The sequence below is a fragment of the Topomyia yanbarensis genome, chromosome 1 (genome assembly GCF_030247195.1).
Source record: "Topomyia yanbarensis strain Yona2022 chromosome 1, ASM3024719v1, whole genome shotgun sequence".
NCBI classification, from domain to species: domain Eukaryota; kingdom Metazoa; phylum Arthropoda; class Insecta; order Diptera; family Culicidae; genus Topomyia; species Topomyia yanbarensis.
This window is the reverse complement of record NC_080670.1, coordinates 188,603,595-188,621,690: the sequence shown is the minus strand read 5'-3', so window position 1 is coordinate 188,621,690 and position 18,096 is coordinate 188,603,595. Positions and strand designations below refer to the sequence as shown.

Below are 18,096 nucleotides of genomic sequence, written 5' to 3'. Positions count from 1 at the left end.
GCTTTGGGCCCTGTAACAGAGACCACGCCGTCGTCTGCAAGTTGCCTTAGCGTGCATGAATTGGCAAGACAATCGTCAATGTCATTCACGTAGAAATTGTAGAGCAGGGGACTTAGACATGAGCCCTGGGGAAGACCCATGTAGCTAAATCGCGATGTTGTTAAATCGCCATGCGAAAAGTGCATGTGCTTTTCAGACAACAGGTTTAGCAAAAAGTTATTTAAAATTGGCGAAAGACCATGCTGGTGCAGCTTCTCTGACAGAATGTTGATAGAAACTGAGTCAAAAGCCCCCTTAATATCCAAGAAGACTGATGCCATCTGCTCTTTGTTAGCATAGGCCATTTGGATTTCTGTAGAAAGCAACGCAAGGCAATCGTTCGTCCCTTTGCCTTTGCGGAAGCCAAATTGTGTATCTGACAGTAAGCCATTTGCTTCAACCCAATTGTCGAGGCGAAACAAGATCATTTTCTCGAATAACTTCCGAATACAGGACAGCATTGCAATCGGCCGATACGAGTTGTGGTCGGAGGCTGGTTTTCCTGGTTTTTGGATGGCGATGACCTTCACTTGCCTCCATTCATAAGGGACAATGTTACCCTCAAGAAACTTGTTAAATAAATTCAACAAGCGCCTTTTTGCAGTGTCAGGCAGATTCTTCAGCAAGTTGAATTTGATTCTGTCTAACCCTGGGGCGTTATTGTTGCACGATAAGAGAGCAAGTGAGAACTCCACCATCGAAAACGGTGTTTCGTTCGCGGTATCGTGAGGAGACGCGGCGCGGCACGTTTTCTGTACCGGGACAGAGTCCGGACAGATCTTCTTGGCGAAAGCGAATATCCAACGGTTTGAATATTCCACGTTCTCGTTGGTACTATTACGGTTACGCATACGTCGAGCCGTACCCCAAAGAGTGCTCATCGCTGTTTCTCTCGTTAACCCGTCGACGAACCGGCGCCAATAACTGCGTTTTTTGGCTTTCATTAGACTCTTCATTCGCCTTTCTAACGACGCGTACTGTTGATAGCTAGCGGGTAACCCGTCTTCCCGGAAGGCCCTATATGCAGTGGACTTTTCCGCGTACAGCTCTGAGCACTCTTTATCCCACCACAGGGTGGGAGACCGTCCATGGGTATTCGCGCTGGGTACTGGTTTAGTCTGAGCTTGATTCGCACTGTCGAGAATCAAGCCAGCCAAAAACCTGTACTCTTCCTTCGGAGGAAGTTCTTGAGTGGATTCGATTTTAACGGATATCGCGGTCGCGTAACTCTTCCAATCAATGTTCCGTGTGAGGTCATATGAGACATTGATTGTTTCCGATGGTCTTGAACCGTTAGCAATTGAAATCACGATAGGCAAATGATCGCTACCGTGGGGATCAGGGATCACCTTCCACATGCAATCTAACTGTAGCGATGTCGAGCAAAGCGACAAATCCAACGCGCTTGCGCGTGCTGGTGGTGTAGGAATCCGCGTCATTTCTCCCGTGTTTAAGATGGTCATGTTGAAATTATCGCAAAGATCTTGGATTAATGTTGATCTATTATCATCATGAAGACAGCCCCATACCGTACCGTGCGAGTTAAAGTCTCCCAGAACTAGCCGCGGTGCCGGTAAGGATTCCGTGATATTACAAAGCGTTCGGTGCCCTACCGAGGCTCTAGGAGGAATGTAGATGGAAGCCATGCAAAGGTCTTTACCTTTGATTAAAACTTGACAAGCGACAATTTCAATGCCTGGTGTCGAAGGGAGGTTAATTCGGTTGAAAGAATAGCACTTTTTGATCCCCAAAAGTACTCCTCCATAGGGGTTTTCTCGATCCAGACGAATTATATTAAAGTCGTGGAAGTTGAGATTTATATCGGAAGTTAACCAAGTTTCACATAATGCGAAAGCATCACATTTTAAACTATTTAGTAAAAATTTAAAGGAATCGATTTTCGGGAGGATACTTCTGCTGTTCCACTGTAGAACAGTGATCGAATCGGTGACCTCGTTCGATGACTTAGCCATCGAAGGATACGATCGCTGCAAGGAGGGGCCATTTAGTAGTCAACTGCTTCAAAAATGTTTGCACTATAGGGAGAAAACGTATCAGAAGGCTTTTAAGAGGATCAGTAACATTGAAAGCTGTGAAAATTAAGTCCACTATGTCAGAAAATTTCATTAGTCCGCTACTGGACTGAGTATCTGTTTGAAAAAAGGGGACACTTGGGGTTTTGGATGTCCCTGGAAGTGGTGGGTACTCCTTGTTAGAATTAATATTTCCAAGTCCTGGAGCAAATTGCTTCGGCTTTTGTGCATCACTTCCGTTGGATTTATTGGTTGTGGATGGCGCACTCTGAGTGGACGACACCTTGGCACCCTTACGAGGCAATGTAGGGGAGGCTGGATTTCTCCTCTTCCTGGATTCCCCTGGGTTAACCAAAGATGTTCCCTCTCGTGGGTCGTCAGATTCTTGCTCAACGTTAGCCAAACCAGCAAAGGGATTTTCGGACAGGACAGATGGCGAAGCATTCTTTAGCATTTCTGCATAAGAACGCCTTGAGCGTTCCTTAAGGGAGCGCTTAATTTTATCCCCGCGCTGCTTGTACGCAGGACATGATTTAAGAGCATGTGAAGGGCCCCCGCAGCAAATACACTTTTCAGTTTCTTTGTCGCAAGAGTCATCCTCATGCTCTCCTTCGCATTTGCCGCATCGTTTCTTATTTCCACAATATGTGGCTGTGTGGCCCAACTGCTTGCAATTGCTGCAGTTCATGACCCGCGGTACGAACAGGCGAACTGGTAGGCGAACCTTGTCAAGGAGGATGTAGTTGGGAAGAGAGGACCCGGCGAATGTCACCCGAATCGAGCCTGATAGAGAGTAGGTAGTCTTACCTCCCTCGGTGTTTGCGGTATACAATTGTTTGCATTCCAAGATCTTAATCTGTTCAAGTGAGGGGTCCTTAAAGCAGCCAACCCCGTGCTCCAACAGTTCTTCGCATTTCAGGCCCGGTTCGGACACTACCCCATCGATTTCACAGGCCACACAAGGCACGTATGCTTTAAATTCCCGCGTAAAGCGCTCACAGCAAGCAATCGCGTTTGCCTGGCCGAGATCACTCACTAGAACACGTATCTTGTTTGCCCGAACACGTGTTATCTGAGTTACGGCCGGGTAATTAGCAGTCAAATCTCGAGAAAGTTTTAATATATTAACCGGTTTCTCTCCGGTCCGAAAATATACCACCCATGGCCCAGAGGAACCTTCTGGGTACTGCTTTATACGGGGAGCAATGCGAGTATTAGGGGGATCAGGGACTTCCATGATTACATCAGATGGTATTTCGCCCTCGGCCATTTAAGCACGAGGGCAGAGCGTTATATAAACGGGAATGTGTCTTATTATTTGATTACAAGGTAGAGTAAAAGTAGGGAAAAGGAAAGAAAGCAAACGAGGAAAAAAAATAAAGCAAAACTTATCTGCAAACAACGTCGATTGTTCCGCACCAGCGAAAACAATGTACTGGATTTACTGCCGGCACCAGCAGAATGGTAGCTAACGAACGAACAAAGGATGACCTTGAATCACTGAAATTTACACACCGAACACCACTGTGAAATATAACGATCCGTTCCGTTCAAAGGTTGGGAGACGTATGCTCCGACATCTTGTTATCAGATGCCAACCATTTCTCTCGACGACGACGATAGTCGTATTTTGGGGCGCGACGCAGTTGATTCGGGATGCCTCGAATCCCTCACCACAGTCGACCAGGCGACCGTGAACCGTTCCGATACTGTTCGTGGGATTGACGAAAGGATCTTCCTACATGGCAACATGGCTTCGCTCTCTGCTGTACCTGATCCGTCCTCCAACAACATCGAGGTTTACTACCAGAATGTTGGTGGCTTAAATTCATCAACGGACAGCTATTTGCTCGCGACCACGGGTTGCTGTTACGACATTATCGCCTTGACGGAGACGTGGCTCGACAACCGTACTCTGTCTCGCCAGGTCTTTGGTTCAACATTCGATGTCTACCGCTGTGACCGCAATGCCCTCAACAGCCACAAGACATCAGGCGGTGGTGTTCTTATCGCCGTTCGCCGTGGTATAAAAGCCCGATTGATCAACGATGACCGGTGGGCGAGCTCCGAGCAAGTGTGGATATCAGTGAAACTTGCCGATCGCAATCTGTTCCTGTGTGTTGTGTATTTTCCACCTGACAGAATTCGTGATTCCAGCCTGATCGATGTACATCCTTCCTCCGTTTCTTTTATCGCCTCGATCGCCGCCCCGTCTGATGATATCGTTATACTGGGCGACTTCAACTTACCTGGCTTGACGTGGTGCCAAGCAAGTAATGGTTTTCTACGATTGGATATCGAAAAATCTGCGCTTATTAACAATGCCAGTTGTATTTTGGACAACTACAGTAGCGCAACTCTTCGGCAAATTAATAATGTCACCAACGAGAATGGACGCACATTGGACCTCTGCTTTGTAAGTGCCCGGGACTGCGCTCTGTACTGCTGCACTGCACCGACTCCTTTAGTCAAGCAGGTGCGTCATCATCCCCCACTACATCTTGTATTCGCTGGTAACCTAGGAGTTAATTTTGAAGACGTCTCAAGCTCTATCGTCTACGATTTTAAAAACGCTGACTACGACAGCATCGTTAGCACGCTGTTGGATATAAACTGGGACGAAAATATTAACAATGACGACGCGAACGAAGCAGCGATGACGTTTTCTAGTATTCTTAACTACCTTATCGACCGTCATGTACCAAAACGAACAATTAGTACCGATGAACACCCTCCCTGGCAATCAACCGTCCTTAGACGTTTAAAATCTGCCAAACGAGCTGCATTTAAAAAAAGATGGGTGGGTAATGTCTGCGACATAACCGGAGAGATGTAGAATACATAAAGAACACGTTCTTCAAATATGTTGATACTCATTGGAATTTTCGGACAAAAGGTGATTTGGGCGAGGAATATTTCAAATTATTCTTTACAAAAATGATGGTGGTCCTGAAAAGGACCGGTTTTGTTGGCGTTGTTGGCCTTGGTGAGGGAGATGGCTAACGATGAAATTAATTGTTAGCATGAGGAAGTCGCGTAGTACTGGCCAATGGAAGAACAGATAATAATTGATTCCTGAAAATCAATTTTTCTTTATTCATGTAAATTATACATACTTACAAATCTAATAGAAGATTCCTGGTCATATTTCTGAATCATTAGTGCGAACATTGTGTAATTTGGTTAAGTACAATGAAAGTTACAAACTTTCCAAACTCGACCTTCTGTTCCTTCAGAAATATTGAAATGGGGTGTCTATATTAAACCGTTAGTCGTGGTCACAATAAAAAAGATGGGTGGGTAATGTCTGCGACATAACCGGAGTGTCGTAACTACACTTGTGACGCTAATCCAAATCTAATGATATGCAACGAAATTACGTTTGCATGTGAAATTTTCAAATGATTCGTTATAATTATGGTTAAAAATTCTAATTGGAAATTCTTTTCCATCACCAACTATTTTTCTTTTTTCGAATCTACAGCATTCTTTGAAAATATTGTTGAAATGTTATTGATGAAAAACTGAAAATGCGTTTGGCAACACTGCTCACTAAATGGATGGTGGGAAGACGCACATTCGTTTTGATTATGCTAGTATTAGTAGCAGAAAAGAAAGAAAAGGCGCATGGCCCGAAAACGAGCAAGCGAGAGAGCGATAGTAGTTCGTATTCGCTCTACTAAACTAAAAAAAAAGATGGGTGGGTAATGTCTGTAACATAACCGGAGCATCGTGACTTCACTTCGAGACGTTAATTTAAATCTAATGATTTATGCAGTTAATCAAAGGAGGCTGCCAAAAAGTTCGAATAAAAGCAAGCGACTAGTGTACTTTGCACGTTCTATATTTTATCAATACTAGAGAGGATCAATAAAATAATTCAAATTGTAATAGCGACATGCAATTGTGGCAACACTGGTCATGAGATGGTGGGGGAACACGCACATTCGTTTTAGTTATGATGGTAGTAGCAGCAGAAAGGAATGGAAAAGCAGTGCACGAAAACGAGCGAGAGAGGATAATTTAAATTCTCTTTCTTTCTTTCCACACATCGTATTTCTTATATAGCTTTCTGAAAATTATTTGTTATACACCATAAAATGTAAATTTCAGTTTAACTCTTATTAGAACATAATTAATTGGTCCTGTAAAGAACCGTTTATTGTTTTATTGCGGGAGCATAATTCAGACGCACTCCCAGCGGACACGGTGAGCTAGAAAGCACTATTTTGCATTCTCGAACAAACCGACCAAGTAGGCATCGTTGTCTTCTCGGGGCATCATTACGACTGAGCTTTGTAAGCGTAGCTCGACTTTGCAGTCCTGCACAATCTCACGACCCAGACGCTGGAACGATAGCCTACTCTGTTGCCCTTTAGTTGGGGCGAAATTCTTGCAGGGCGACAGTTCCGATGAGTCACCAGTAGCTGGGGCACTTTTTCCGTCCGTCGCTATTGCCAACTGCTTTCCTTCGATGGACTGGCTGCTTGCTAGTGCTTGAACGAATACGAATGATGAGAAAAACCGAACGACCAATATTCATATATGAACACACGAGAAAGCACTACTATCGCTCGTTTTCGTGCCATTCCTTTCCGTTTGGCTACCAATACTAGCATAACCAAAACGAATATTCTGTCTTTCCATCGCCTTCAATCTAGTGGCCAGTGCTAGCAAACTTGCATGTTCAGTTTTTCAATAACAACATTCAAACAATATTTTCAAAGAATGTTGCAGATTTGAAAAGAAGGAAGGAAAAGATTTTCACAAATTTAAATTCTTTCGTGTTATTTGTTAGCGCTGATAAAGGCTATTTAGTTTGCTACTAGCAAGGAGCTGCACAAACAAATCGATTTATGCAGTTAATCAACGGAGGCTGCCAAAAAGTTCGAATAAAAGCATGCGACTAGTGTACTTTGCACGTTCTATATTTTATCAATACTAGAGAGGATCAATAAAATAATTCAAATTGTAATAGCGACATGCAATTGTGGCAACACTGGTCATGAGATGGTGGGGGAACACGCACATTCGTTTTAGTTATGATGGTAGTAGCAGCAGAAAGGAATGGAAAAGCAGTGCACGAAAACGAGCGAGAGAGGATAATTTAAATTCTCTTTCTTTCTTTCCACACATCGTATTTCTTATATTGCTTTCTGAAAATTATTTGTTATACACCATAAAATGTAAATTTCAGTTTAACTCTTATTAGAACACAATTAATTGGTCCTGTAAAGAACCGTTTATTGTTTTATTGCGGGAGCATAATTCAGACGCACTCCCCGCGGACACGGTGAGCTAGAAAGCACTATTTTGCATTCTCGAACAAACCGACCAAGAAGGCATCGTTGGCTTCTCGGGGCATCATTACGACTGAGCTTTGTAAGCGTAGCTCGACTTTGCAGTCCTGCACAATCTCACGACCCAGACGCTGGAACGATAGCCTACTCTGTTGCCCTTTAGTTGGGGCGAAATTCTTGCAGGGCGACAGTTCCTGATCGGGTTGCGATGAGTCACCAGTAGCTGGGGCACTTTTTCCGCCGTCGTCATCGCCCACTGCTTTTCTTCGATGGACTGGCTGCTTGCTAGTGCTTGAACGAATACGAATGATGAGAAAAACCGACCGACAGATATTTATATAATCGCGCTAATATGCACTACTATCGCTTTCTCGCTCGTTCTCGTGCCGTGCATGAGCCTTTCCTTTCCGTCCGGCTTCTAATGGCCTAACCAAAGGAATATGCAGTCTTTCCCCCACCAAGTGCTCTCGTCAAGCAACCCAATGCGAATAACCATACGAACAAACATGTAGTGGACCTATATATAAACTTTTCATTATTTTATTGTTCGGTTGGTCTACCATAACGACGGCTCTGTGCGGGATGGGCTGAAAATTTTCACTTTTCCGAGTCGTTTTCGAAAGATTTTTCAAAACACATTTTTTTTGTTATTAGTACATGTTATACATACTTCAAATTTTAATACAGCATAGAGGAACATATTTGCAACAAATTGGCCTAAAAATCAAATCATTCTGTTAAGTATGATAAAAGTTATTAACGTTCAAAATCTGACGCGGCACCGCAGCCGATATTTTGAAACGGGACCCCTATATTGAAACCTTAAATGTATTCTACATTAAAATTCTCGAAGCATAAGACTCTTGCATTACGAAATCACTACTTTCAACTCAACCACGAATACAAACAACAAAGCAGACGCGCCTTTTTTAGACACCAGCGAAACGTCGAGCGTCAACTGAAATCCAAGCCCAAGTCGTTCTGGAAGTATGTTAACGAGCAGCGAAAATAATCCGGTTTGCCATCTTGTATGTCGTTTAATGGAGTTTTAGGCACTGACACTAAGGAAATTTGCCAACTGTTCTCCGACAAATTTTTAAGCGTTTTTTCCAACGAGCACCTGCCACCACAACAAGTCGCTGCCGCCGCTAATTTAACTCCTTCTCTAGGACGAACCATCAACCGAATTTGTGTCGATAATGCTGCCATTCTTGCAGCAAATGCCAAACTGAAAGCATCTTGTTCCCCGGGTCCAGATGGTGTTCCCTCGATTTTTGTCAAAAAGTGCATCAGCGGGCTTCTTGAACCACTTCGGCGAGTCTTCGAGCTATCACTCACTACTGGTACATTCCCTTCCTGCTGGAAAGCAGCGCACATATTTCCAGTTCATAAAAAAAGGGAACAAATCGAACATTGACAATTATCGGGGAATCTCGTGCTTAAGTGCTGTATCAAAACTGTTCGAGCTGGTTGTGTTAGATCCTATTTTCTTTCACTGCAAACACTACATTGCAGATGACCAACATGGTTTCATGCCTAAACGATCGACAACGACAAACCTGCTCTCGTTCACAACATATGTAATGGATGGATTCGCTGACGGATTGCAAACCGATGCTATTTATATGGATCTATCTGCGGCCTTCGACAAAATCAACCATGATATCGCAATAGCGAAGTTGGACAAACTCGGCATTCATGGACAACTTCTGCGCTGGTTTCGTTCCTACCGATGGAAGGCAACTCCAAATCAGCATTAAGGACTGTCTATCTGCATCATTCTTCGCTACATCCGGCATACCACAAGGAAGCCATCTCGGTCCAGTAATATTCCTCCTCTACTTGAATGACGTCAATTTCACATTACAAGGACCCCGCCTTTCTTTCGCCGACGACATGAAAATTTTTCAACAAATACGGAATAAAACCGATGCCGAGCTTCTTCAGAGGGAACTGAACAGCTTTAGTACGTGGTGTGATCTAAACAGAATAGTTTTAAACCCGAGCAAATGCTCAATCGTTACGTTCACGTGGAAACGCCAACCGACTCAGTTTAACTACCATTTCTTCGGCTCGAGCATTCCAAGACACTCTCACATCAAAGATCTCGGAGTCATCATGGATTCGGCATTAACATTCAAACCACATACGTCATATATCGTGGATAAGGCATCACGACAGCTTGGGTTCATCTTCCGAATAGCGAAAAACTTCAGGGACGTATATTGTCTTAAATCGCTTTACTGCGCGTTGGTCCGCTCAACGTTAGAATATTGTTCAGCTGTTTGGAATCCGTACTACCAGAACGGGATTGACAGAATCGAGGCTGTCCAACGCAGGTTCATACGCTTCGCCCTTCGTCATCTCCCATGGCGAAACAGATTTCAGCTGCCGAGCTATGAAAACCGTTGCCAGCTAATACACCTCGACAAACTCAGCATTCGGAGGGACTGCTCTCGAGCCCTGTTCGTCTCGGACTTACTCTCTGCCAGAGTGGATTGCCCTACAATCCTCGGACGTCTGGATCTTCAAGCCCGCGTTAGAGCTCTACGCAATAACTCCCTTCTGCGAGTTCCGTTCAGGAGAACCAACTATGGTTGCCAGAGCGCTGTTACCGGACTCCAACGAATTTTTAACAGTGTGGCGACGGCCTTTGACTTCAACAGGACGCGGAATGCGATAAAAGTGAAAATGTTGTCAATACTAAAATGTAATTAGTTTAAGCAACCACCACTGGGGCCAAGGGGCCTGTTGGTGAAGGTAATAAACAACAACAACAATACAATCCACCTAACTTACTCCAAACCGTTCAATGGTAATTGTTTCCATCAGTCCACACCTGTGTGCTGAGTCAAAACAAAAAAAAACGCTTTTAATCCACCTAACAGTGTGATGAGACATTTCTTATAACTCTTATCACTCTCTTCGGATATTATATCGTTTGAGAACATTTAGAACTTGATGCTTCGCGATGTTTTTGATAACACATACTACATGGGATAGTGGCAGGACTCAGAGAATCGCTCAAATCAGCATAGGACAACATCAGTGCTAGAAATCTCAAACCAAATCAATGGGAAAGCGAAAAAATGGCCAATAAAATAGACATACAAACGAATTATTGCTAATGCTCTGTTAATAAAATATCTAAATTCCTCAATAAATGCATTGTGGTGGGAAAACTGATTTTTCCTAAAGGGGTTATGTATATTGTACTGAGCCAAAAAAATCGATTTTTTTTAATCGATTTGAAGTTTATACTTTACTCAAATTTCCAACGCGACTGAGAACTAAGAAATCAACGCTTTTTCTTGAAAAGGGCGATACTAGCAGTGATACCATTCAAAGAAAATCAACAGTGAATATTTCCAGACTTGGTTTTATTTCCTATTTAAGAACTATTGTGTTTTTTACATCCTAGATTGCATGATTCAGTGATCGAAACCCAAAACTTCATAAAGTATTTGAAATTATTAAATTAAAATTTGTGTTTGCTATTGAAATTGACAAAATGATAGTATATATAGAATATAGTCCCTTTGGCGTTGGTTAATTTTTCGGTCCCACCTATCAGCATTGAAGTATCGCCCTTACGTTTTTTTACAATACCAATTTTACAATTTGTGGGAGTTTGGTGAAAATCGATCTTACTGTCCAAACGGCATAATTCCGAAACCGTAATTTTTGAAGTTTTAAAATCATGCAGAATTAATTTTTCAGACAATAGTAACAGAGTTCGTGTCTTTAGCAAATTTATTGAGACTTTATTGTAGTCATGAATATTAACCTGAGAAAATTCACCATAAATACTTCTTGGACGATATACCGTCAAAATTACTTTATCAAATGATGCGCTGTTCGTTTGTAAAACTCATCGAAGATACTAAACCTCCGAAATTGGCGGTTTCAAAATGATGCTATCTTGACCTTAAATTACTGTTTTTGAACATTTGACCTATACATATAATTGGTCATACAACAAAAATCAAATTCTCATCAAAATCGACCAGGACCTGCTAGAGTCGAATGGAAATTGTCATTTTTCATAAATTTCTCTCTACATTCGGAAAGTGTTATCCTCGTTATTAATCATATTACGTTTTCGTCTCAACTCGACGCATTCCCAAAATAAAAACCTATTCTGATCCACCTAGTGGTGCAATTGGGCTTTTCTCATTTGTCCAGACTACGATTCCATGGCTGGTTATGTTCAATACGATGGTGGAAATGAATATTACATGTTCAGTACGATTTGCACATACGTACAATGGATCGACAGCCACGATCTTGAGATACTATGTGATACTGAAACATCGCTTGACCGCCGCTGGTTTCAAGCGATGTTTCAGTATCACATAGTAAGATCCGGGAGGTCCGGGTCCTGCCGAAAATTTTCAACTTGTTAAGAAATTTTAAACTAGTTTTAATTTTAAACCAGCAACCCCTCACTGCATACTCCCTCCGGGCCGGTATGATTGACGATTTTTAGAGTGATTGCATAACCTTTCTATATGAGAAAGGCAAAAAAGTCCAAAAAAATCAATTTTTTTCAAACATTATGTTTTCGAGTTTATATCAAATCTCAATGGTTCATGCATTATAAAGTCATTTGGCATCAAAAATACAAATTTGATTTTGAAAATTTTTTCATTTCAGTTTATATGGGAATTTGCTGTGTGATTGCACTCTTCAACTCCTAACTCCGGAACCGGAAGTCCAATCAATAAAAAAATCAATTGCAGCCGATGGGAAGGTTGTACCTTTCATTTGAGACTAACTTTGTGCAAATCGATCCAGCCATCTCTGATTAACAGAGGTCATTTTTTTCCACATACACACATACACACACATACATACATACATACACATACATTTTCCTATCTCGACGAACTGAGTCGATTAGCATATGACACTCGGCCCTCCCGGTCGGGATTAGATTGACGAATTTTAGAGTGAATGAGAAAGGCAAAAACATTTTTAGCAAATGTTTCATAGACATTAAATCAATTTTAACTTCGCTTTCTATTAAATAAAGACCCTCATTACAGTACATCTCTACAAAAGCGAGCTCAATTTGAAAAGAAATCTGAGGATTATGATTGATTACAGAACTCTGTAATTTTCTATTGGAATGTTTTCAGGCAGGAATTTGATATTGATGCTATTAGGCAACTGTGAAATCAAGACCAATAGATCAGTTACATATCAGGACCCCATTCCGATAATTTATCAAAAGTCCTCATGATGTTTACAACAACAGGTTATCAATGTACGGATCAGATAATTGTTATTGTAATATTGAATTAAATCAGTCTGCATCAATAAATTTTCAATTGCAATCCAATATATTTTTTGGGTGTGGTAGGGAGGGAAGTTGTTAAACCCCAAAACCTTCTCTTGGCTACGCCGTTGCTTGGAGTTATTTACTTCACTTTCATTTTCCGATATGTTTCCGATCGATCCGTTGGTTATAAGTTAGAAAAATTGCAGTCAGAAGGTTCGTACAAATGAACATTTTTGCACTGATAAGGTATCAAGTTCCTTCCAGACAACTTGAAAGTGTTCGGTGATTATTTCTAGCGGTTGTAGATAGAAAAATGAAATACAAAACTCTTTTTATCGTAATAATGTTTGGCTTATTTCAATAGATTATTACTATATTGAACAATAAATGGGCGACAAAAGGTAATCCACAAACAACAAGCCATAACTTTTAAAGTATTCAAAATAGATATTTTATGTCTTCAGTAAAGTTATTCGCAAAAGTAAGAGCTACAAATTTGCTGAAGGCATCATTTCGATATAATCACTTCCAAGAAAATTTGTGAAAATATCTCACTCATAGGGAGATTAATCAGTAAAAGCACAATACGAAAAGAAAGGGCGTATTGCCTCCATTATATTCTCCGAAGATACTATTGACCTAAAATAAGCCGTTTTGGCGTTAATAATAGATTTCATGTTTTTGGTCATATTTCTGGCAATGGGAAATGATAAAAATCTTTCGTCCGCATTCAATGTTAAATATCTCTTTTGATAATAGTCCGATTTCAACAATCTATAGCTTGTTTGAAAGGTATTCGTTAAAGCTGTCTAAAAACATATAAAGTGTTAATCTATGTTGTCAATTTCGGCAGATAATTTAAAAAAACTGCCCAAAACGCCATTTTTACACATTCAAACATTCATATCTTGGAAACTAAACATCAGAATCAAAAACAAATTAATAGCGTTCATACTGTTTTTTAGTTCTTTCATTTAAAATTGGTTTGGATAAGATCGGTTCAGCCATTGCTGAGAAACACGAATGAGAATTTGTCCGTTACATACACACACACAGACACACACACACAGACATTGTCCCAAATCGTCGAGCTGAGTCGATTGGTATATAAGACTCGGCCCTCCGGGCCTCGGAAAAAATCTTGAAAGTTTGAGCGAATTCTATACATTTCTTTTATAAGAAATGTAAAACGCCATACAAACGATTCGCATATGCTCAATCGGAGAAGCCGAATAACTCTCGATTCTCAAACATCACGCCGAACTGATCCTTCTGCAGCAGAGCGATGCCGGTACACAGCGTACGTACACACGATCACGCATCCATGTAGGCGGGTCAAAAAAAAATCCGTCCGTCTCAGGGAGTTTTTTTTCCTTCTCATTTGGATTTCCACTTTACGATTCTTCGAGTTTTTTCTCTGCCCAGGCGGCAGCAGCAGCTGCCGCCGACCGAGTCCATTCATTCACTCGCGAGCAGCAGTTTTCATTTTTCGGTTCGCGTAACCACAGCGTTTTCCCGCGATTTCGTGATCGGTGGTACAACAGTATCGGCGAAGCAGCAGCATACGTAACTTGCCGGAAAATTTGACAGATTTTTTCTTCTCTCTCGTGATATGAGTGGTGAAATGTGATAACACAGTTCGAAGCTACTACATATACATTCGGTAAGCGGTTCCCGTCGAGAAATGGCAACATCGCGGTGTGTCACTCTACCTCCTGTCAGTTTTTTTTATTTTCTGTTTGTTGATGGGTGCAAATTGAATATTTATGACGGTGATCCTCAAATTAAATTCCGTGAGAGTATAAAGACTCGTTCCCATTTTATTTTATGATAAAAAATACGCATACGTTGAGTTGATTTACGCTTTGTCTTTCTCTCTATATATAAATTTTCCGATCAGTTCGAATATTAATTCCAGCTACTATAGAACAGAACCGGGGCAGTACACTAATAATAATATGGGAATATAATCGTATTACCGGCTTTTCGGTCGGATGGCCGAGTGATTGAAATTGATTTCAATTGAAGTCTCTTTTCCGTTTCTTTTTTTTTTGTTTGCAGGATAACGACAATTGTGGCAGCGGTGGTGCGGTCAACCGGGACGACAGTATGTCCCATTATTTAAGGTTAGTTGAGCATTGGTGTTTTGTTTCTTTGTGACCGTGACAGGCTGGCGGGCGATACGTGTAAACTTGTGACTGCGTTCTCGGGAATTGGAGGAAAAAATAGATCGGTCATCACGGCGTGAAGTAGGAGATTGCAAGCCAACAGTTTATTTGAGATAGATTTAATATTTTTGTTTTTAAGATTTTCGTACGGTGATATTTGACTGGGAATTCGGGTCATGCTTACTTTCTGTTTTTGGCTGGAAAAATTTCTTCGGTTCACAGATTATATCCTTGAACTCTTAAGGTTTTATTGGTTTTAGTATCATGAAAAAATAGGTCATCTAGCATGAATTTTGCCGCTAGTATGCGGTACGATTTTCGACTTCCAGCAATCGGTATATGGTGCTTGCATGCAAACTTGGGTACAATGATTGTTTACGTTTGCAAACTTGTGTATGATTGCGATTTTAACGCATTTTTATTGGAATGTTTACACAGTTCTTACAGAAAAAAAATTCTTTTCTGAACACAACAATATACACTGTTGGAGTATAACTATTTTTGCAACAAATCATTTCGATGCAATTCAACAAACAATGCGTCCTTGCAAATTGCAAAATTATCGCCCAACTTTGTTTCCAAATCCAACGCACTGAAGCACACTGCTCTCGAAACCGAATCGGAAACTCACAAGCACAAAATGCAACAAAAAATGCCACAATCGAATTCGCTTACATTGAAGTGTGGTGTGAAATTTTTCGTGCCTCTCGGGAAACCTAGATGACACTTGAAATGAAACAAACAAACAAACGTTTGCTTTCGCTGTTTCCACCACCATATCCTGTCCTCCCGCGCGGCCAGCACTGAACACGGTGCCGGGAATGAAATCAAGGATTTTTGATTCCCGCCCGCTGGAACGGGTTGGTGATGCGGAGCGAAATCAAGCCTGCCAGTGAGTGTGAAATTGAACGATGGTGATGATTGCACACCTGTGGGAATGGTCATCTACAGCTGGATGACTCTATTGTTCATATTGAAAATGTTGATACGTTTTTTGGCTTTGTGATAACTTCAATATAACTATTTTGAGCACGGGTGAAATTACGCGGACCCTGCTCTTCTAGTGCGCCTTTAGAGTTATCCCTGTGATCGACATCGCATGTGGAAGAAATTCCCTGATCGCTACGGTATCGATCATCTGCCTATCATAATTACTATTGTCTGTAATATTCGATCGAATCGTGTCCACAAAAGAACTTCCTCCGGGGGAAGCGTGCGGGTTTTTGGATGGCTTGATTCTCCACACCGCGGTTCTAGCTTAGACTAAACACACGTGTACACGGAGAAGGCCTCCAGATATAATGAATTCCTGAAAGTCAGAACGTCTGTCGGCTTCAGGAAATACGCGACATTAGAAAAAATAACACTGAGTGCTTGATGACAGCCAAAAAACGCGGTTATTGACGTCGGTTCGTCGATGTGCTATCAAGAGAAACATCGATAAGCACTTTTTGGGACGATGTCCGACGTATGTAAAACGGAAATAGTACCAACGAATACGTGGAATATTCAAATCAATTGATATTTAATTTTACCCTTTTTTGCATTTTAACGACATTTGATTATCTGGAGATTTCTGGGTAGGGAAAGTTACGAAAATTTAGAGCCATAGTACTCAAGTGAGAGCAAGGATGTGAAGAATACAGATCGGAAAACTAAAAGTGGCAGGGTCATTAGAACAGGCTTAATACCTTACGAGCTTAACTTTTGTCTTCTGCTGATGAAGGTTGAGCTTAGCCAGCATAACTACGAATAACTCAAGTTCACAAACTTGTCACCTGGCAAAGACAGACTTGTCCCTCTTTACCGTGAGAACCGACAAACTAAAACTAGAATAATTTTACCAAGAAAGTCTGCCCGGATTGTGTGCCTATAGTGTTGCGTCTCGTCACGATATTGCGAACAAATCGCCGTTTTCGATGGAGTAGTTCTAATTTGATCTTTTGCCATAGAATAAGGTTACCCCGGTGCTGGACAGAATAAAATTTAAGTTATTGAAGAATTTACCCGACTCCGTGAATAGACGTTTGATAATTTAAAAAAAAGTTCTTTGAGCGTAACATTGTCCCTCGGGCATTCGCCATCTCGAAACCAGAAAAACCAACCTCCGATCACAACTCGCATCGACCGATTGCGACTCTGTCCTGTATTCGGATGTTATTAGAGAAAATGACCCTATTCCGACTAGACAATTGGGTCGAATAAAACGTCTTACTGACAGATTAGACAAAGGAATAACCTTGCGTTTGAAGAAATTCAAATGAGCATCAGTTTTCTTGGACATTAAGGGGGCTTGTTATTCAATTTCCATTAACATTATTTCTGCGAAGCTGAACCAGCATGGTCCTTCACCGGGCGAGAATCAGTTTGTTCTTCTGTAGTCCAGCTGTTCTTGAAAATGGAGACTACGAGTGCTATTCGTCAGGACTCCGAGAAGAGCCCGCCCTCCATGACCCTATTAAAACTGTCTAACAGGGCTCTCTTCCCCACTGGCGGAAGATGGCCGTGCATAGGGTAACCTACGTCGCATTGGCCGACCGACTTACCTCGCAAACTGGTTGTCTGAAATTCGGTTCAAAGTGACCAATTATCGCAGTACCATTGATGATGAAAGAGAAGCCGGTCTGTCTTCATTTCCCACTAGGAGAGTTCACTCTCCGCTAGAGATCTGGCAAATTTTAGCCCCCTGAATTGCTCTTTTCGCTCGATTCCTGAGTGTACGATATTCCGACGATCGTTGATTCCATAAAAGGATGGTTGTTCATTTGAGTGGTCGAAGCGCTTGATTGATGCCAATTCCGGATACCACCAATACACTCAGATTTTTTTTACGCGGGGCATACAGGCCGCGTAAATGAGAACCGTGTAAATTCTAAAATTTGCGTAAATTCAAAATCCGCGTAAAAAAATACCGCGCAAAAAAAACCGCGTAAAAAAATCTGAGTGTATATTACCCAATGCGCAGCAGCTCCGCTGGTACGGGTGGCTCAAGTCGCACGTTCCTTGTGTGATGATATCCAGATTTTAACAAACTTGGGTACAAGTTTTACACAAACTTGAGTGTCATTTTTAACCAAATTTGAACGTGAATGTTACACAAGCGCGGATGCACCTGGATGCAAAATGAAGACAACTTGATGCAAACACAAACTTGTATGCAACGTTGTGTATAAGCTTAAACGACAACAAACCTACATGCAAGGTTTCCATAAATTTGCATGCACATTTTTTACAATCATGGGTATATATTTTATACAAACATGGATGTAATT

The 18,096-nt window shown here is 41.5% G+C and overlaps 1 protein-coding gene across 3 annotated transcripts in view; it reads left to right on the top strand.

The window, feature by feature from the left end:
* Window positions 1–18,096, top strand: part of LOC131684730 (uncharacterized) — a 654,472-nt gene that overhangs the window by 575,644 nt on the left and 60,732 nt on the right. For all 3 annotated transcript variants that reach the window (XM_058967861.1, XM_058967869.1, XM_058967853.1), the window contains exon 3: window positions 14,718–14,782. In XM_058967861.1, the coding sequence (XP_058823844.1) occupies window positions 14,718–14,782 (65 nt within the window). The remainder of the gene's footprint in view (window positions 1–14,717; window positions 14,783–18,096) is intronic.